General features: G+C 44.7%; 1 protein-coding gene across 1 annotated transcript in view; it reads left to right on the top strand.

Moving 5' to 3' along the window:
• Positions 1-22,106, top strand: part of tenm2b (teneurin transmembrane protein 2b) — a 187,044-nt gene that overhangs the window by 102,884 nt on the left and 62,054 nt on the right. Inside the window, 1 exon segment of the mRNA XM_076979759.1 lies at positions 17,151-17,375. Coding sequence (XP_076835874.1) covers positions 17,151-17,375 — 225 coding nt within the window.

Here is a 22,106-nt window from a genome sequence, read left to right as displayed (position 1 = left end):
CCTCTGCGGAGTGCCACGCTGCCTGTGTCCCCGCCTGTCCTGCCCTTTAGCGAAGTCGGACAAGCGGTGGACACCTACGGCACGAGGAGAGATCTGGACGGGGGGGGCAGCGGGTGGGGGGGGGGCTTTGCCGAACAGCTCAGGGAAGACAGGAGGAGTAAGTCTGCACAGTGGTGGCCATTAGTGCAGGCCTCTCCAAATGTGGAAGTGCCACTCTGGCCTTTATGAAACCGAACAATTTTGAGGGTGTGAGGTTGAGAACTAAATAAGAGAAAAGTGTTTTTTTTTAATGGTATTAGTCTTGTGATGACTGCTAGAGAGGGCTTTATTGAACATTTTTGTGAGAATAACTGTTTGCTTATTGAAATCCAATACACGCCGCTGCTGCAGAGGCCTTTCAGACTGGATACTGGTATTGCTTTAATTGTCCATGTTTAATGGGCTGCGTTGCCTCCCCCAGGCACAGACAGGAGCCGCTCGCCCTCCGTGACCTGAGCCTTGCTTGATTTGATTCCTCTGGCATTACTGTTAGCATTTATATATTGCAAAAAAAAAATTACATGAAGCAGTTTTAATTGTTTAAAAAAAAAAGAAAAGTGCTGAAAAAATCAGCACAAAATACCGCCAACAGTGTAACTGCAGCATTTTATCAGCTTGGGTGGCAGACAGACCTCCAGCAAGTCCCCAGCACCTGGGAGTTTGCAAATTCAGTACAGCCAGTTTACTTGAACATCACCTGAATAATTGCTTCCCTCCTGCTGTCATCACAAAAGCAACATTATGTTGCAAACCCAGCTGCATTGTATTAGAAACTGCAAGGCGGTGCGTGAAAATGTCTCCCAAAGAGTAGGGTGTACTTCAGAGGAGGTGGCGTTCCTCTTGTGTTTATTATCTGCAGGCCCAGTGCCCCCACTCGAGCCAAATGGTAGTGTGTGTGTGTGTGTGTGTGTGTGTGTGTGTGTGTGTGTGTGTGTGTGTGTGTGTGTGTGTGCGTACATGCTGCGTCCCAATCCACCATGTCTGCACTTTTTTCTGAAACATTACTGATAATTGCATTTTGACTTCATTATGGGATGACCAGCTAGAGACAAAATTAGATCTGTTTATCTGAAGCTTAGCCGTGTGGAGGCATGAAAAAAAACCCTACCCTTTCCGGTAGTGTTTTGATTGGGGGGCTCTCAGCATGCCAGGCTCGCCGTAGCAGGGGACGACCAAACGGAGGGAAATCAGTAAACCCAGGAGCCAGGTGGAAACAAACAAACCCCACCTCCCAAAGAAAGGAGGCGAAGAAAGGATATTGCAAGCGGCGCAAAAGGAGAAGGCAGATAATGAGAACTTAAACAGACAGTGAAGCACCATGGGGGATTGCACCTAGCAGAATCGTGCAGGATCAGTAGCTGACGTTGCAGCTATCAGCTCCACCCCCCACCCCCACCCCCACACTCCTACAGTGGGGGGGGGGGGGGGGGGTAACAGCGAGGAGCGAGCTGCTCCGAGCGGGGGACCCTTTTGCGAAATGCGAATGTTTTGGAAGGAGATGGGCATGGGGAGTGGTGGAGGAAAGGGAGGCACCAGAGAGGGGAGGAGAGGAGAGGAGAACCCGCCGTGCAGGCACCCGGTCCAGGGCAAGTGGAGGCAGGCGAGAGAGCCCAGGCTCCCTGCAGACAGAGACTGATGGGAGGCGGCCATGGGAGGGACGGCCTGGTCTCGTCCTTCATCATTCTGAGGATCCTCTTATTAGAGGCTACGCCCATAACGCCACGTTATAACTAATGCCTCTTCCATAAGCGCAAACTACAAATGAGCCTTTTCTGCTTTGGTGTGATATGGTGGGTAACAATACTGCCTCCCCTGTGGGGCAGTGGGGTTCAGGCCCCTGTCTGGGCAAGTGCGCCATTCTATACCAATAAGAGTCCTTGGCCAAAACCTCCTTGAGTCGTATTGATGGGTATTACATCAGCAGGGTTGCGTTGAGACTAGTCCATACGTATTGTATGAAAACTGAGGCCTGTGACCTTTTTGCATGCAAGGTCAGCCAACTCCAGCCTGCTAAAATAAATTCACAGTTTGACAGACAGCTTGTTATTAAGGGGAGTATAGTGTGGGCAGCTCAGAGACCACTAGAGTCCTTCAGGATTCTGGTCAGCTGTGAACACCTGAGAGCCTCATTAGAGTAGTTAATGTTCGGGTTCCACTCTCTGAGCCGCAGAAAGGGATTCTTCCCACGCTGCATTGCATCAGCCTGTGGCTTTCTCATAACACTCGAGGACAAACTACATCTGAACTTTCCATGGTCCAGCAAACTTTTAAAGGGAAATTTCACCCAAAATATCTCGTGTGTCTCTCTGAAATGTATTCTGGGTCCAGGAGATAATCCTTTTTTACATGATTATTCATGCTTTGGTGCTTTTGTACAGATAAACTTGAACCCCGTGTCTTCGGTAAGAATCTTGAGAATGTAAATGGAGATTTGATTCTATGCCTTTATGAATATTTATGTGGGGACATAAATACGAAGTGATTTATTGTTCCTGTCTTCTAGACAGACTTTAACCTGATGCAACGATACAAACCACATCATTTACTCGTTTTCATTGGCTAATTTCATAGGCTCCAAGCAGTGCTCTGACTACAACAGGTATTAACCACACCAAAACCCATAAAAAACTGTTAGCCATTGCCTCAACAGTTAGACTGCAGTGGATTGGTCAGGGGAAGCTGTAGTAGTTGCCACTCATTTGCCGTAGATACAGCTTCCCACAGATGGGTTTAGAACAGTGGCCTGTCAACAGGGCAGTGTAGACAGTAGGTATTCTAGTTTTCTTACATTCATTAAGCAGTAAGGGAAGAATGGCTTTATGCAATAGCCTGTAAAGCCAGGTGAACAGGTCATAAAGGGCTGTTCCCCTGCTGAGCCTTACAAGACATCTTTGCAACATTGATTCATTTAAAATTAATGTACAGTGGTGGTCACATGCTCTGCTTCGGATTTACAGTTGGTGCAAAATGACTTTCTGTAGTTTGCTAAATCAAAAACTTATAACATATACTGGTGCAATGTAACCGTTGGGTCATTTATTTATTTTTTTTAATGGTTGTGTTATTCATTTTTTTATGTTAAACCTAATAGAACAGACTACTGGTATATATAAAAATTTATTGAAGTACCTACACATTCTAGTATCTGGGAGTACTTTCATGCTCAGGGTATTTTGTGAGTGGTGAGATCTTTCTGAATTTCACCACACAAGTGTCTGGCCTCTATCTCTGCCAGCTCCTCTTCAGTGTACTCTCATCCAAATAAACACAAGTTTCCTTCACAGCACTCAGGAATGCAGGTCACTGGAGCTGTTATGTTAACTGCCAATCAAACAATTAAACAATGTTTAACTATAGAATAACTATTTATAGTTAATTTTTTGAGCATTTGAGCGCTTACATAATATGTCAGAAAATAACCATAGGACATGGTACCACAGGTTTTATTCTCTCTGATATATAGGAGCATTTCCCGCACCTAAAATTGTACCCAGTTAAAGTCTATGAGAGATTACTTTGTGAAGTCTGTAACTCTAAAAGCAAGTATTTACAAATAAACACTGTTAAACTGAAATCTGTTTTTAAATGATAACATTTTGGCACTTGAGTGTTAGAATATTCTTTTAATGTAACATATTTGGTGTTATTAAAGGGTGCCTACATGTATTTGGTGAAAATAGAAGACACAAGTGAAGGTGTCATTAGAGGGCACATACACGTGTGAAGGTGTCACTAGAGGGCACATACACATGTGAAGGTGTCACTAGAGGACATATACACATGTGAAGGTGTCATTAGAGGAAATATACACATGTGAAGGTGTCACTAGAGGACATATACACATGTGAAGGTGTCATTAGAAGACATATACACATGTGAAGGTGTCATGAGAGAACATATACACATGTGAAGGTGTCACTAGAGGATATATACACACGTGAAGGTGTCATTAGAGAGCACATACACATGTGAAGGTGTCACTAGAGGACATATACACATGTGAAGGTGTCATTAGAAGACATATACACATGTGAAGGTGTCATGAGAGAACATATACACATGTGAAGGTGTCACTAGAGGATATATACACACGTGAAGGTGTCATTAGAGAGCACATACACATGTGAAGGTGTCACTAGAGGACATATACACATGTGAAGGTGTCATTAGAGGAAATATACACATGTGAAGGTGTCACTAGAGGACATATACACATGTGAAGGTGTCATTAGAAGACATATACACATGTGAAGGTGTCATGAGAGAACATATACACATGTGAAGGTGTCACTAGAGGATATATACACACGTGAAGGTGTCATTAGAGAGCACATACACATGTGAAGGTGTCACTAGAGGACATATACACATGTGAAGGTGTCATTAGAAGACATATACACATGTGAAGGTGTCATGAGAGAACATATACACATGTGAAGGTGTCACTAGAGGATATATACACACGTGAAGGTGTCATTAGAGAGGACATACACATGTGAAGGTGTCATTAGAGGACATATGCATATGTGAAAGTGTCATTAGAGGACATATACACATGTGAAGGTGTCATTAGAGGACATATGCATATGTGAAAGTGTCATTAGAGGGCACATACACATGTGAAGGTGTCATTAGAGGATATATGCACATGTGAAGGTGTCATTAGAGGACATATACACATGTGAAGGTGTCACTAGAGGATATATACACACGTGAAGGTGTCATTAGAGGGCACATACACATGTGAAGGTGTCATTAGAGGACATACACATGTGATGGTGTCACTAGAGGACATATGCACATTTGAAGGTGTCACTAGAGGAAATATACACATGTGAAGGTGTCACTAGAGGACATATACACATGTGAAGGTGTCATTAGAAGACATATACACATGTGAAGGTGTCATGAGAGAACATATACACATGTGAAGGTGTCACTAGAGGATAAATACACACGTGAAGGTGTCATTAGAGAGCACATACACATGTGAAGGTGTCACTAGAGGACATATACACATGTGAAGGTGTCATGAGAGAACATATACACATGTGAAGGTGTCACTAGAGGACATATACACACGTGAATGTGTCATTAGAGGACATACACATGTGAAGGTGTCACTAGAGGACATATACACACGTGAAGGTATCATTAGAGGGCACATACACATGTGAAGGTGTCATTAGAGGACATATACACATGTGAAGGTGTCACTAGAGGATATATACACACGTGAAGGTGTCATTAGAGGGCACATACACATGTGAAGGTGTCATTAGAGGACATATGCACATGTGAAAGTGTCATTAGAGGACATACACATGTGAAGGTGTCACTAGAGGACATATGCACATTTGAAGGTGTCACTAGAGGAAATATACACATGTGAAGGTGTCATTAGAGGACATATACACATGTGAAAGTGTCATTAGAGGACATACACATGGGAGGGTGTCATTAGAGGACATATACACACGTGAAGGTGTCATTAGAGGACATACACATGTGAAGGTGTCATTATAGGGCACATACACATATGAAGGTGTCATTAGAGGACATATGCACATGTGAAAGTGTCATTAGAGGACATACACACATGTGAAGGTGTCACTAGAGGACATATACACATGTGAAGGTGTCACTAGAGGACATATACACACGTGAAGGTGTCATTAGAGGACATATACACATGTGAAGGTGTCATGAGTGGACATACACATGTCAAGGTGTCATTAGAGGACATATACATATGTGAAGGTGTCATTAGAGGACATATACACATTTGAATGTGTCATCATGAGAGGCCACATACACATGTGAAGGTGTCACTAAAAGACATATACACATGTAAAGGTGTCAGTAGAGGACATACACATGTTAAGGTGTCGTTAGAGGACATATACATGCGAGAAGGTGTCATTAGTGGACATAAACGCATGTGAATGTGTCATCATGAGAGGGCACATACACATGTGAAGGTGTCATTAGAGCACATACACATGTGAAGGTGTCATTAGAGCACATACACATGTGAAGGTGTCATGAGAGGGCACATACACATGTGAAGGTGTCATTAGAGCACATACACATGTGAAGGTGTCATGAGAGGACATATACACATGTGAAGGGCAGAGATGCATATCCTTAAAGCATTCTTTTCCTTTAACCAGTTAGCATGATATTTTGGTGCATGCATGCAATGTATAGAGTGGAACAATTGTCAGGACCCAATGGAATCCACTCCATTTATATCACCGTGATTGTTTCTGACATGCATGAGAATTTACTCTCTATCAGTAGGTCAATGTAAAAAGGTCAAATCAGCTTGATTGGCATTTAGATTCACCCTGCACAAAGAGGCATAAAATCCTTCCATTAACAAGGCAATGTCATCTTGTTTTGTTTTGGTTTGGTTTTTTTACACAAATTAATGCCTGTTAAACGATTTATGATCTAGTCTGTTCAGAAAAGATATGAAGCCAAACAGGTGAATAGCTTCATTATAGACACAGTGTTACGGTGACACCTGGGGCCTTTGCATGTCATTAGAAGTGAAGTTACAATACCTGCTGGCGTAGAGAATGGATTGGAATGATAGATAAGGTTGTCCAGGAATTCATCCACCCACAATAGAGGATGCCATCACGAATTGATATAGTGACTGTTTACGCATGCTTAGTCAGGGTTTGTGTGTGGGTTTTTTTCTTTTCTTTTGTTTTGTTTGTGTGTGTGTGTGTATCTGTATACTTATTGTAGTGTGCCTGACTGAAGGTCATGTTGTTGTCTGGTGTATGTTATGGTGCTGTGTTTAACAGTTTAGTATTCAAATTATTTAGCGCTAAAGAGATGTTTTATAAGAGACCATTCAGGTTGGTTACATTGTGATATGGGTTATTTTGGGCTGGAAATTGAGTTAAGTACTTGGTGAAGGTCAGGTTGGCTGACATTGAACTGTATATAACTATATGAGCTGGGTGAAAGGTGGTGTAGAAACGTCATTATAAGTAAGATCTTGCATTTGATTTTATTCAAGGTGGTGTGTGTGTGTGTGTGCGTGTGTGTGTGCGTGTGTGTGTGTGTGTGTGTGTGTGTGTGTGTGTCTGCACTGCACGCATGTGGGTGTATCTTTTTTATCTGTTTGTGGGTTTATAGTCTTGATATTTGTACTGGGTGAAGGCCTGGTTATTTGCTAGTGCCTTTCATGTGTTAAAGTGCATCTTTGACCAAATTTAGGAAAGTGAACCCATTTGGCCATAATCAAGATGGTGTGTGTGTGTGTGTGTGTGTGTGTGTGTGTGTGTGTGTGTGTGTGTGTGTGTGTGTGTGTGTGTGTGTGTGTGTGTGTGTGTGCGTGTGTGTGCGTGCGTGTGCGTGTGTGTGTGTACACAAGTGCCCATTTAGCACTGAAGCCTGTATAGCACTGCTGAACAGTTGTGTACAAAACAAAAACAAGTGCTGGATTCATTCCTTCGCTGTTTCCTTCCTCCTCTTCCTCTACCTCTGGTTCCCTTTTCTGTGTGTGTAAAAGATTGATGGTCTGGACCAGTCTATGAACACATGGATGTATTTCCCCCATTCTCTCCCAGGGGACTCTGCGTCCCATCATCTCACAGCTTCTGCAGAGGACAGAGGCCCTGCGTGTGCTTATTTTCATACACATTTTGGGGAGGTTTTGTGGTGATGGCAACAACAGAGCGTTGAGTTCTGCCCCGTTCTCACATTGTGCCTCACTCATGTGCACGTGCATGCATACGTGCATGCGCACAAACACACACACACACACACACACACACACACACACTTCTCCATTGTCACTCCCTGTCCCTCGCTGCTCGTCAGAATGGCAGAGCGGCGGTGGCGTCTCGGGGTGGAGGGGCTTTTTGTGAGCGCTGGCAACCGTGCCCGTGCCAGCGTAATGAGGACGGATGCCCACGCGTGGGAAGAGGAGCCCGCTTTGTAGCGGCGCACCACACGGTACCGAGGTTCCTCAGCAGCGGGCGAGCCAACACTCGGGCGCACCGAGAGCACACACCCCAGGCCAAGAGTGCGGCGGGCTGGGGTCCAGACAGTTGGTCTCTGAATCAGACCCTGATAGGTTAGTTTCTCCAGCCAGGGTTTGGTGTACCAAAGGGAAGGTGTACCGTTGAGTCTGTCATGGAGACAACGTACACCGTCTGACAACAACACCTGCCTGTGGGTCGTGTACTCGACTGTCTCCGTGTGTTCACGTTAGCTGCACGTGTAGATGGCACTGATGTGCTCACGTGACAGCAGGCACAAGGCTGATAAGAGAAATATTAAATGTCATACTAAAAGAGTAATATGAATGGATTACGTCTGTGTTCAGCCACTTCAGGAAAAATCTATTTCTTTATTTAACAGTTGCCGATGATATAGATTCATGAACAATGTGAAATAGAATAGCAGTTGGCAAAAAAGTGATAAAATAAATAAAGCTGAGGAAATAAGCAGTTCAGCTGTAACCAAATAACATTTTTGTCCCAGACCTTGTGATTACATTTCTCCATAATTCTTATAAGATGATGGGTGGATGGGTGAAAATGAATGTAACCTTGGATGGTTTAAAACGGAAGAAAGATTAAACGTGTATTTATATACATGGCGATTTAGGCAGTTATTTGACGTACGTTTGGTTGGAAGCAATAGGATGAAATGAGGATTTGAACCCTAACAGACAATGTGATGATATGAGGATCTGAATCCTAGCTGACCTTTCATTTTCATTCAGATATTTCGCAATTAATTTTCATATATGCTCGACACCGTATGAACACAATTCTGAACAGTTTATTTTAAAAAATCACAATTGTAACGTTTAGTGCACGTTTCCGATGTCGTGGGATGTAAACGGGTCCACGGGCGAACACGCCACGTTTGGAGAGGAGAGAACATTGCCGTAAGGGGCGCGCAGGAGGAGCCCACATTCAAATCGCCGTGACCACCACTCGATGAGCTCACCTACATGCGCTCGCTGGTCCGCTCGCCTCTGCCACCCGCATGCCGTGTGCCTCCTCTCTTCCTCCGTCTTTCTCCGAGTGCGCCCTGCTCCTTCCTACCGAGCCCCGCGTACCGGCGGCCAGCGCAGCGGCACCGATTCAAGCGCAGAAGCTTCAAAAGTGGCGCGTGTCGGAGGAAAGACCTCGTCGCCCCTGCATCCTTTAATAACACGAGCGGAGAGATGCTGCAGGAATGTTCATTACCCTTGAATGAATAGAGGATTCCGGGTTAGCAGTATGGAGAAAAGAAAAGGTAAGGGGCTCCTTCTCATCGGAATGGAAACGCTGTGGTAAATAGATTTATTGAATCAGTAGGACTCTGAAGTTAGATGACAGAGTTCTCGATATAGGTCGACCTCACTTCCTTTGATGGTTTCTGAGTGTTTTTTATTCCAGTAGTATAATAATAAATGTGAGCGCTAGCGGAGTGGCGGTGAAAATCTGTCCAGACAGGACGTTCATTTGGCAGATTGCATTTACATTCTACATCCGTTTAATGATCACTCAACAGGCTATTGATTTTCTTGGGGTGTGTATCGTGTGCATAATTATGAAGCTTGTGTGTAAATTTTCGGGGGGGTTTGTTTGTTTTTTTTTTTTTGTTTGTTTGTTTTCTTATAAAGTCTTTGTCTTAGAAAGTGCATTAGTCGAACATTCAGACATCGCTAAAATAGAGACGGTGGCAAAAACGTGATTTGGGGTAGGCTATTACTCGGGTTACTCCAGCTGTTTCTTAAATATCTGATGCTTGTCTATGAAATCTCAGTAGCCATAGGCTCCTCAAGTTCATGGTGTAGCTACAGTCAGACAGAGCTGGCCGCCTGGGCTAATGATAACGCTTAGATGAGTCGGAGGAACACACACTAGCGACTCACGTTAGAGATTTTGATTATGTTGCTAGACACTCCCAGATGTGAAGTTACTTACAACGTCTTGATTACAATCAAAGTTTGAATCTCTGGTTTTGTAATTAAAGGACGCACCAAACAGATAATCAACATTTTTTTTGTTCTACTGGTTCATTTGGACCGAGTCTCAGTCATCTACGTCAGACAGGAGATTTCTACAAATAATTTGGTCATTTAGAATATCATGTTATTGCTGAGATAAATTTTGTAACAAAAGCATGATCACTTTACTGCTGTGCTAATGTGTTTTTATTGCTATGTACAGTTTATGATTTATGGTGGATTTAGCACGCATTTTGTGCAGTTTTCCTTCTCTGGGGTATGTTTATGTACACGTGGCCGTCAGGTTTGGTGACGGGTGGTGACGGGCGTTTGTGTCTGGCAGCCTTAACCTTTCAGGGACTGTCTCATCTCCTACCCTCCCTCTCCCCTCCCTCCTTCTCTCTCTCTCTCGTTCCTTTCTCTGTCCCTTCCTCCACCTGCTTCTCTGCCTGTCATCCTCACTGTTGTCCACTGGAGGTGTGTGAGGGATGGAGCCCGTTTGCTAAAGCGCCCGTCCTCACTCTCCTGGCCTAATGGTGCGCGTCTCACAGGCCCCACTCCATCATCACTAATTGACAATGACTTTAGGCCTGCGTGACACCAGGCCCCCTCTCGCGCTGCTCGGGCCCCACGCCTGTGCTACTGCGCCAGGCCTTAATGTGGGCTGTTCTCCCAGCTTTCGCCTACCTGAGTCGCAGTCCGGGAGCTGACAGGGACTTCCATTCAGAGAGAAGTTTGACCCTCTGATCGTTTCTTGTCCTCCTCCTGCACTGCTATTTTGGGTGTGAGGAGATCCATTCTCTAGAATACCATCCCAAGCCTACTGACATTGGGGCACCATTGGTCTTTAAGCACCGTGCTGAGGTCCAGCTTCGATGGAGATCATATGAAATTCTTTTTTTTTTTTGTCAGTAATTCCACAGCTGGTTCTTATTAATTAAACCAGATTGAGCTTAATTGTCTGTTCTCTCCTAGTTTCCTCCTGTTCATTGAATGTACAGAGATCAACATTTTTTTACTTGTCATTGTAATGGAAAAGTGCAGGCCTTGGACTACAATACTAATTAAGCGTCTTATAGAATGAGGTTCCCTTCATCTCCATACAAAGCGTAGTTCATTACAATAATACCATTTAGAAGCCAGTTTTCTCTATCTGACTCATAAGCTGCTGTTTTCTTTTTCGTTGTTGTGTTCGTTCTTTTAGCATCTTACATTTGTGCTTCTTCAACAACAATAGTATTTCGGTGGGATGAAAAATAATATCAACTGCCTTTGCAATTATGACTGTTCCTTTTAATCGTGTGCGTGAGAAGCATGTCTGTTGCATGCCATTTTATCATATGCTTGTTTTTAACACATTGCTGGAGCCTGTTGTTTTTCCAGTATTCGGCTCTATGTGCGTGGCTTTGTTATTGCGGTGTGCTCCGTGTGAGCTCCCTAGCTGAGCGCGAGTTGCATCACTCGCAGGCCCGCGACTCTGTAGGGGGAGCCGTGGTGAGCTGCGGCGCGGAGACTTCTCCTCGGGGTTAGATGATGCAAAGCGTCGGTGAGTTTACCTCAGTGCCGTGGACACGCGGCCCCGCCAGGCCCCGGCCTGCCCTCCCTGCCTCGCCCTGCCCACCGGCCCGGCTTGGCGCTAGTGACAGGAGACAGGTTCACCCCGGGGGCAATGCTCACCGCCCCTGGACACTGCCACGTACGCGGCTGTCACCCGTGTCAACCCTGACTGACACGCGTCTCACAGCTCTGGTGCTTAAAGGGGGCTCGGACTCTGGTTGGCTGGAAGGAGATAGCTTTAATTATTCATTGTTTAGACAATGCTGTTTTGTATGTGTGGTTCACACAGATGCGCATGCACGTCTGTGTATGTGTGTGTGTGTGTGTGTGTGTGTGTGTGTGTGTGTGTGTGTGTGTGTGTGTGTGTCTGTATCTGTGTCTGTGAGTGTGTGTGTGTGTGTGTGTGTGTGTGTGTGTGTGTGTGTGTGTGTGTGTGTGTGTGTGTGTGTGTGTGTGTGTCTGTATCTGTGTCTGTGTCTGTGTGTGTGTGTGTATACCTTCTTTATCCATGTGTGGATTTGAAGGTTTGACATTTTTGCATCTTTAGGGCTAAATTAATGAAGCCACAGACTCCTAAACTCATTATCACCAAGTCTTGTTATAGGAAAATCTCAGGGCAATATTCTGTGCCTGTGAACAAGATGACTCTTCAAAGGCGGCAGTTAAATTTAGTAATCCCCATTTTCGGATTAGGATTGCCTCTTTCTCTGTGAAATGTGGCAAAAAATCTGCTCTAGAGAAAACAATGTGTTCCTGTTAACATCAGAGAATAATAATCCATTCAGCTGTGCCAATGATTTCGCAGGAAGAACACAACCAAAAATGGTGAACAAATGGAGCAAGTCGATTGGAGGAACTGAGTGTCTTTGTGCAACTGGTTGGGTTCTCATTGGCTCGTAGATGAAACTCATTCCTGCTTGTTTTGATCCTAGAAAGGGTGAAGAGTGTTTGGCATCCAGATTGGACAAGGCACATGAATGCGAGAATGAGGAAGTGGGGTAGGGGGTTGTTTTTAAGTGATGAACAAGGAACTGTGAGATTAAAACTAGAACACTTTTACAAAAATAGTTTCCTTTTCCGTGCATCGGACGTCAGGGGCTGCGGGTACGTCTCCAGTGAGGAGCGGTTCGTGCTTTCCCGTGTACTGACGGCCAGTAGCTGAAGGCAGCAGCCAGACGTGGGGGTCCCGTGTAGATGAGAGCCAACTCAGCGATTCGTGAGCAGTCGTTCACGTCGAGCCGCAGCTCTACCCACTGACTGATGGGCTGTGATGTGGGTCCCAGGCTTGAGCGATGTGGAATTTGGTCAAAGGGAAACACAGGCTTGGAGGGTGCCAAGGCCAATACGGCTGATCTCGGATCAGAACGGAGGGATGTTTTGCAGTGATCTAGAACTGCATTTCCTCATTTCCTGTATTGCCTGTGTCTTTTGCAGCCTTTCTCAGAGTGATGGCCCTACATAGGTTATAAGTAGAGGAAGCCCTGTGGTCAGGTCCTGGCACCGTTGACACCTTTCTGCCCCATAAGGTGTCAGCACTTATCCACAATAATGGCAAGACTGTTATGCATGGAGCTAACCTGGGGGCCTGTAAATCACAGAGGTCAAGTCTCTTTGATATCGGTGTCATATCGTGTTAGCACCGATTGTCATGTCATGTTGAGGCATATCGTGTCACTTTTAGAAGCTGAAGGCTGAAAGCATGTGGGAGTTATCGGAAAGCCTATGTGTTTTCAGAGAGTGCGAAATAATAGCTTGCTGTTCTTTGCATGTAGGAAAAAACAAACGTTTTTTTTGTTGTTGTTGCTGTTGTTTTTTATGTCAAACTGTTGGTTGCCCACAACAGAGCTCGTTAGGTTGCCTTTGGACACCGCGTTTTCAGTTATGGGTGTCGCAGAAAATGGCCACACAGCCGAAGATTGCGTTAGCTGCTTTACCCAGAACAACAGCCATGCCCTGACACGTTGGCCGAGTCGTACATCCTTGAAATGGCTGAAAGAACAAAGCCCATTTTGTGGCCAGGGGAGGGTGATGTAGCGAAGCCCACATGTTCACGGGGGCAATGTTTCCACACAAACGGCCCGGCTGTTTTAACGCCACATATACGCTATTATCACCCGGGGAGCCAGAACTGGGCCGGAATGTGGCCGTCATCGGCACGGGGAGCGCAGACGTCGGGCATTTAGCAGCGGAAAGGTGTCCCCCGAGAGCACGCTGAAGACCCTGGCGGGAACTCTCCTGTCAGCAAACGCAAGAGCCGTGTTAAGAGCCTGTTAGCTGCAGAGAAGAAGCAGGCCTGAGTGTAGAAGGAGAGAGAGAGAGAGAAACGCGGAGGGAGGGATGGAGGGGGTAGGAAACACAGATGGGCTAAAGCAGACGGTGGGATGAAAAGGTAGATCCTGCACCTGTTCTCCAACAGACTAAAAAGAAGGAAGGAGAAAGGAAAAAAGAAAAAGAATCGTGGGCATCCCCCCCCCCACATTGTTCAAACTCCTTCGACAGGTTTTGATCAATCCCATAACATGGCGTGCAGTTTCCAAGGTGGTGTCGGCCTCGCTTTTTGCTGCTTGACATCAATTAAGAGTTGGAGTGCAGATTGATTTGTGGTTGAGCTGTCAATCAATATCAAGCTTGCCTGCTTTATTTGATGAGCGGTTAAGACCACGGCGGAGAGTGCGCTTTGTGGAAGACTATTGATTACATTAAAAATGCTGTGCCACTGTCTTTTTCTTTATTTTATTTTAGTTTTTTTTAGCATAACAGATTTAACTTGTTGGTTACTCAAAGTACCAAGCTCTGCAACACTGGGCTCAAACCCCATGCCTGAACTGTTCTGAGATCAGGTCTAACTAAACCCTGTGAACCTAATCAGTGAAGGGAAAGTTACCACAGAAATGACATTCCACACGTTAGCTGCTTTTCTGTATATCTGGGAGTCCGATATGTATGAGTATAAAGCGTAAACTGGAATTGATATTAGTGGGTGTGTGTGGAGTAATAATGGAGTTAGCTCTGACTAATTCCCTGGCTCATGACTGTCTCAATTTCTATGAAAAACCATGACTATCCCTGCCCCCACCCCACCCCAAGTTGTCCTCTTCGCTGTTGCTTGTTATTTTGGCGGACACTGACATGATGAATCTCTGTAAAGGCTGCAGACCAAGCTCTGTGTGTGCACACAACCCCAGCAGGACACCAGCAAAGTGGAGAAGGAGAGGCAAGCAGGGGCTTTTGTGGGGGGGGGGGGGGGGGGGGGGCAGGTTAGAGGAGAATGAGAGTGGGCTGAAGACTGAGTGATGGGTGGTGGATGATAGCCAGGGAAAGCACAGGAGAGCGTGGCAGGAGGGTGGGGTGGGGATTGGGGGGGGCAGGCGTAGGCTGAGGGGCAGGCGTAGGCTGAGGGGCAGCCAGCACGGCGCTGCTGTGTTGGGCTGGCTCAGGCTCATCCAGGCAGGCGGGCGGATGGCCACCCAGCGGGCATGGACCACGCTACCAGCAGGGGGCTCCCCGCCAAACGTCAATACTGTGGACGGACACACAGACACACACTTTTCAGCCGACTGGGCAAGAGGCAACTGCATGTCTGCACGAAAGAAGGAATGTGTGTGTGTGTGTGTGTGTGTGTGTGTGTGTGTGTGTGTGTGTGTGTGTGTGTGTGTGTGCGTGTGTGTGTGTGTGTGTGTACAGATAAATGTTGCCTGACCCAGTCTTCTGTCAGCACCATCTCTAAACCCCTTTTGCTAGCATTTCCTTCTGCGAGGTGTCCTGCGTTAACGCTCGATGAAGGAGCAGGGACGAACCTGCTAAGAGATCAACTACGTCCGTTACTATGCGATCTGTCTCCACCCCTCTTCACCTGACCGCCTCCCAACATATCTTCATCTCCCATATCTTCATCTCCCATATCTTCACGCTCCGAGGCTCGACTGCAGCTAGAAAAACGATGCTGCGCTGATCACTCTCCTCGCCACACATGGTTGGAAGTGGATGTGAAGTCAAAATCACATTACATCTGGAGTGTGTGCACGCACGTGTGTGTGTGTGTGTGTGTGTGTGTGTGTGTGTGTGTGTGTGTGTGTGTGTGTGTGCGCGCGCGGCGGGGCCGTGCAGAGGCGGAAGAGTAGCCGCTGAGAGTAGGCTTGATTAAATTAGCGGCACCGTTCCCACTGCCTGAGAGCACTCTGCTGTGGACGGAGAGAGAGCCGGAGAGCCATGCTGACACCATTCCATCACAGTGGAGCAGCCATCTCCACACACACACACACACACACAAAATATACACATACACACGCACACACTCGGCCATGTATAATCAGCTGCAGCGCTTTGCGCTCTTTGGCGAACACTTAATATGGAGTAGATATTTGGCCGCGTGAAGCTGCAGCGTTGTGTATCTTTCCCCGTGTTGTATTAGCGCGGTGGATGACTGACGGGCGCGAGCCCCCTCTCACATCTAATAACGACAAAACAATCACCAAACCCACAACAGAGACTGGGAGAGTATAGAACCGTGTGCACGTGACAGTGAGGGCATTAATGCTACACAACAACGCCCAGGGGATTATGCAGAGAATCCCACCCTTGTACTGTAGAGTGTTTAAAACAGCCGCTTCTTTGCCTTGACAGCTTTTCACACTCGTGGCATTTGGTCAGTCAGGTTCATCTTCTAGCCACCTGGACACTCTTCCAACATTCAAAGTGGCCTCATATGCTGAGCGTATGCTAGCTGGGACCACGGTTCAAAATAATAACCTTATAAAGAAGAATGATAATATATCAATGTAATATATATTAAGCTTCAAATGTTTGTTTTTCAAAATATGCATCACAGGCATCAGCCTGTTTTATTATTATTTGACTTAGAAATGAATGAAAGCACAGGCCTTTCTCTCCCTGTAAGATTATGAAAACCATATTTAGCTCTGTATGTCCAAACGTCAGACGGGTTTCTGCGTCTTGGATGGTCAGACGAAAATGATAAAAGCCTCCTGTGCGTTTCTTCTTTTTCTTCTCTTTTTTTTCCAATAATAATAAAGGGCCGTACATCGTGATTAATTTAAAAAGCCGCGTGGCACATCAAAGCCGACCTCCTTTCAGCCCGAGCCCATCAGAGAGCAAGGTTATCTGGGAGAGTGAGAACTTGGCTTTTCTCTCCCTTCAATAAGGCGGTTTGACGTTAAGCTCCCTGCTCCACCCGAGTCGTGCCTCTCTCCGTCTGGCCGGGGTCTCTCCGCAGCCAGCCAGGCGTCTCTGTTTATGCCCCGGATTCATTGTGCCACCGCGGAGGCTGCGTTGGGTGGAGAATAATTGCCTTGGAGGTGGAGGTGCACTTATCGTTTTTTGTTGTCGTTTGTTATTTTTCGGGATGGTGTGAATGCAGCCCTCCGTGTCGGCATGAAGGAAATACTGTCATAATCTAACCCTTCTGTCACTTAAGTTCATTAAATGTCCACTTGTAGCCATCCCGTCCACTAAGTAGCATGCTTTGCTCACACGTGTGTGTGTGCGTGTGTGTGTGTGTGTGTGTGTGTGTGTGTGTGTGTGTGTGTGTGTACATTTGTGTGGTTGATGTGGGTTTGCTCCTCAGGTCGCCCCCTTCCTCCCACACCATCGTCCAGCCTGCTTCCCCCCGCCACTCCTACCCCCTCCGGCCCCCACCACCCCACCGCCCCCTCCATCAGGGAGTGCCAGATGCCCCTGCTGGACAGCGGCTCCCCCCACGCCATGCTGGATCCCCCTCCCGACGATGAGTTCTGCCCCAACTCCTACCTGCTTCGTGCCTGCAACCCCTCAGCACAGCCCCCTGCTGCCGGTAAGCTCCGTCTCCAAACCCTGCTCCTCCACCCTGCTCCTCCACCGTGATCCTCCGCCCTGCCTCTCTCCACCTCCCCCACCTCAGCCAGGCTCTCTGCGCCTGCCTTTCTGCTTCTGAATCGCACGTAGCTTTTGAAGGCTCGCTGTCTAAACGCAGTGGCTGTCACCAGGGCCCCAATCTGAATACAGTGCTTTTGGTTTGCTCGTGAGCCGTTTAATGGGTTAGCAACTTCAAGAGGAGGAAGGCTAGCATTGCTGTAACATTGTGTCTTTCATTTATTTTAATATGCTGAAGACTAACAACTGGGGAAAAAAAGGTTGACGTTTTGTACTGTGACTATTACTGTTATGTGGGGATATAATTCATTACTTATTTCTATATTACAAATATATAACATTTAATTTTTATATATTACTTGAGGTTTTATGCAATTTTCAGGTAGAAATGCTGTTATATGTAACTCCAGTCTTCAGACCATTGAGTTGGAGTAGTAACATTTTGATGATGGTGATGACAATAATAAGAATATTAAACTGCATGGACAATGTAGCGTTTTGGTTTTGGGAAACAATTTGACTATTATAGCTAATATATCACCCCTTAAACTGCATAGAATAAACACAGTGTATTCTTGACCTTTGATGTTGAGTGGTGTCATACTGACCCAGATTCTGCGTGTGTATTAGTCCAGTCAAACGCCGCATTCATTTGGCATTTCACAGTTGTGTGGGCTAAAAATAAACACAGAGTACTTAGGCGCTGCGTGCCCATCGCCGCCCGCCCGTCCGACGCAGGTCGCTCGTGGACACGAGTCCGGTGGAGCGGTGAGGGCCGCAGTGGAGAGCTGGCTGACTTTAGGGATGCTGTCTCTGGTCCGTTCTCTCTGGACCGCTGTCTCCAGAGAGCTGGAGGTGTGAGGGGCGGAGCTTGCTCTGTCCGAGTGTGCTTGGGTGGGGGGGGTAGTGCGAGGCGGTGGAGCTGTGGCCGTAGATGTGCGTGGACCCCACCCGGCCGCCCTGGTCCGCCCAGCCGCCCTGCCCCTGCTGTTTTACCACACCTCTACCCATAATCCCCTTCAGGAGCTTCGTATAGCATGTTTACACTTTCATTTGTATTCACTGCTTGCTGTTGATTCAGTTCAAACGTATAGTACACGCATAGACATGACTGCTGACTCGCCCTGAGAAGATTTTAGTTTTTCTCTCTAAGTCAGCCCTGTTGATGTATGTAAGCCATCTGTTCATTTGTCATCAAATGAAGCGCTCTGATAGGCCGTTCTGTGTGCAGCGGAGGGTGTAATCTGACATGTTGGCCGTATGAACAGCGCATAGGTAATATGTTCTCCAGTTCATTACCGTCATAAGAAAACGATTCATAATATCATGATCTTCATCATTAGCGCTGCAAAAAAATAAAACATTCAGAATATTAAAACATCTGTATATGGATTGTATGACTGCTATCTCATGTAAAATTATACTGTGCTGCTGCACTATAATCTTGTTTCTGTCTGGAAATTATCCATTATGGCTTGTCAATAACATGGCAATCACACAAATAATTAATGATTACAATAATTTCATTTCATATTAATTAATGTATAATTTTCAACTCTTTTATTCTACTTTTCTGTTGTCCAAATTGATAAACTAATCATTTAACAATAATGTAACTGACTAATGACATACGATATATTCTTCAGATCACTTCATCCTGGTTGTTGGACTCTTTGGTTCAGACATTTATACTAAAACCATAATTGTGTGTACATGACTGAAAAGGAACACGGATATAATAATAATAATAATATTAAGAGAAATAGCCTCATGCATGTGGTTTTCATGTCTCTGTATTATCTTACCGCCAGGAATGTATCATATTGCTTGAATGGTTGATAGTATTTTGAACACAAATGTGGTCATTTCAGAATGAAAGCCTCAGATGCTCCAGCCGTACTACTGGTGCACTGGCCTGCAATTACATATTAGATTTACTCCACTCTGATGCCATAATCAATATTCTATAATGACATGTGGAAGGCACGGGCTTACTCGCACGCAGTAGAGGAGGTTGAGATCGCTCCCTGTCAAGTAATCGTCCTTTCACATCAATGATTCGTTAGGGTCAGATGTCTGCCAAAAAGGTTTTTTTTAACATAATGTTTAAATAATCAGGTATTGATAATCCCTGCACAAATATGGACACATCACTAGGTTTGTGAAATACCTCTTCAAAGACATCCCAGAGAAAATGTCAGTGGTACGTCAAACCAATTCCAGTTAAGATTAATGAAGACTGCAGCGTCTGAAGTTACAGAATATACATTTTTACAGCAAACTGCCATTCCCGCGCAACTCTTTATGTGCGTGTACGTGTGTCAAGTGAACTTATCTGTCAAAGGGGAAAATTGGCGTGAACCTCTGTGGGTATGTGGAAGCAGTGGGTTAGCGAGGTCTCCATTGAGCTCTGCCATGTGTGGATCCTCCAAGACGGCGCCATAAACCATCTGATCCTCAGGAAGCCTTTGAGTTCAGAGAGCCACTATCTCCAGAGCTATATGTTATCTATTGTGAGTGGGAAGTAAGACACCTTACCTGTTCAGAGAGCACTGAAATAATCTCACAGTGGCTTTATGTCTTCTGCTGACATAAGTGAAATCTATTTCCTTCAAGGGCTATATTTACACAAGCTTGTGCTCGCCGTCCGTATAGCATGTGTTCAGATTGAATTTCTGATTAAATCACATTCATTACACATCAAGAAATGTGAATCAGACCTTACAATTTATTTATTTTACCTAAATCTGATTGTAAGTAAATACTTTTTTTTGCTGGGTTGACAATGGTTAACAAGGTAAGCTTCATATATCTGCATTCGAGCATAGCTTGATTTGAATAGGTCTGAAAGTTCCAGATTTTAGCATAACTATTGTTTTTTCTGTCCTGTGGGTATATGCGCTTTGGCTGATTGCTTTACAGTACAGAGCAGGAGCATCAATCATTCACAAATGAAACAATGGCACAGAATAAGCTAGACTCTGGTTGAGAAACTGGGGCTCACTCACATTCGAATATATGTAATGCATTTATTTATTATGTTCCGTCTGTGTGTGTGTGTGTATATATATATATATATATATATATATATATATATATATATATATATATGGCCATCAAACATCACATGAGGTTTAGAACTATTGTAGTGTATTCTTCTTGGCACCTAACTGGTCTTACAGTAAAATGTCAAAAAATATATATGAAAGCAAAACTTTTCCAATGGTTCCAATGGTAATTATGCTAAAAAAAAAGAATTATTTTAGATTCATCCATATAATTTTCTGCAGCTAATCAGCAACACAAATATGTTAACTCTTTAGTGCATTATTATTATTATTATTATTATTATTATTATTATTATTATTATTATTATTATTATTATTATTATTATTATCATTGCTGTTGCTATTTTGTTATTATTATTAATTGTTTATGCAGTGAGGTTTAGAAGTAATTATTTCTACCTAAATAGACAATTAAAAATGTAGAAAAATGCTGGATATTAGCTAAGTTGCTGAATATTTTTTAATTCAAAAGATTTTGAATCAACTTTAGAAGGTAGTGGCTTGTGTTTTCCTGACAATTATAAACAATGCCTTCTTGAATGAAGGGCCATTTTCTCGAACAGCCAGAGTAATTTAAAAGTTTTCTTAAGGTCATATTATAATGTGTCAAATAATAATAATTACATAGAAAGAATTTGAGAATTTGTACCTCAGGCACAATGGCCTCCATTAGAGCTGTTGAGGTTTTCAAAAATCTTTCTCCTCTAAAAAAATTGCCTTTCTTATATCTTAATACAACAGATCTGGATGAGAGATATTTTAGTAAGCTATTTGAACATTTCTTTCTTGGCCATATTTAACCGCTGGTATGTTGTATAATAGCTTTTTATTATAGAAACCTTTTTTTAATTTCCTACCACGTGTAGTCTCCTGTTGAAGGGCTTTGGTTAATGAAGCAGACTTCACTCCTCATTCTCATGGAGGGAGAAAAACCCTGTATTACAGGACACTCCGACATATTGTAGATTAATCACGTTTCTCCTGTTTGTCCAAGCCCTGCTACGTTCCAGGACGTGACTGCCCCTATGATTTTAGAAACTGTAGCCATTTCCACCGTGACCATAATATGTGCCATTCCTGATTGGGAATGATATTTCATCACAGTAGCAGCTAGGCTGACAGGATCCCTGAGCACATGCCAAGGATGAGGAATAAGTCCTTGCATGCAGACGTCGAATATGCGAAGGATTGTGCCAAATTTACCTTTAATCCTGTAAAATTATATACTACATGTTCGTGAATTCAGCACTGAGTAATTAGTCTTTATTGCGACAGTACCCCATATAATCACTCAGGCAAATGTATTGTCTTTACCCACAGTCCTAAGTGCATTTTTTTAAGTGAGCAGCAGGGGCTTTGACATGTGCAGGTTTCTTTTTTTAAAATTAAAACACTCCCCTTCAGTCTTTTTTATATGTGTTAATATCCTAGGGCTTCTTGACTGTTATTAAAACCTGAGTTGACTCTGGAGCTCATCTTGTTGGCCGTCTTCCTCCCCGGAGACTCCCAGCAAGCCTGAGATCCGTTAGTAGCGGCGTGACGGGAGCGAGGTTGAGCGTGCAGACCTCGCCGGGCCGGGATCCGTGCCGGAGGAGCAGGTTGGC

This window comes from Brachyhypopomus gauderio, chromosome 18 (assembly GCF_052324685.1).
Source record: "Brachyhypopomus gauderio isolate BG-103 chromosome 18, BGAUD_0.2, whole genome shotgun sequence".
In the NCBI taxonomy this organism is placed as follows: Eukaryota; Metazoa; Chordata; class Actinopteri; order Gymnotiformes; family Hypopomidae; genus Brachyhypopomus; species Brachyhypopomus gauderio.
Note: the sequence above shows the minus strand (reverse complement) of the source record. Positions and strands in the feature narration are given on the sequence as shown.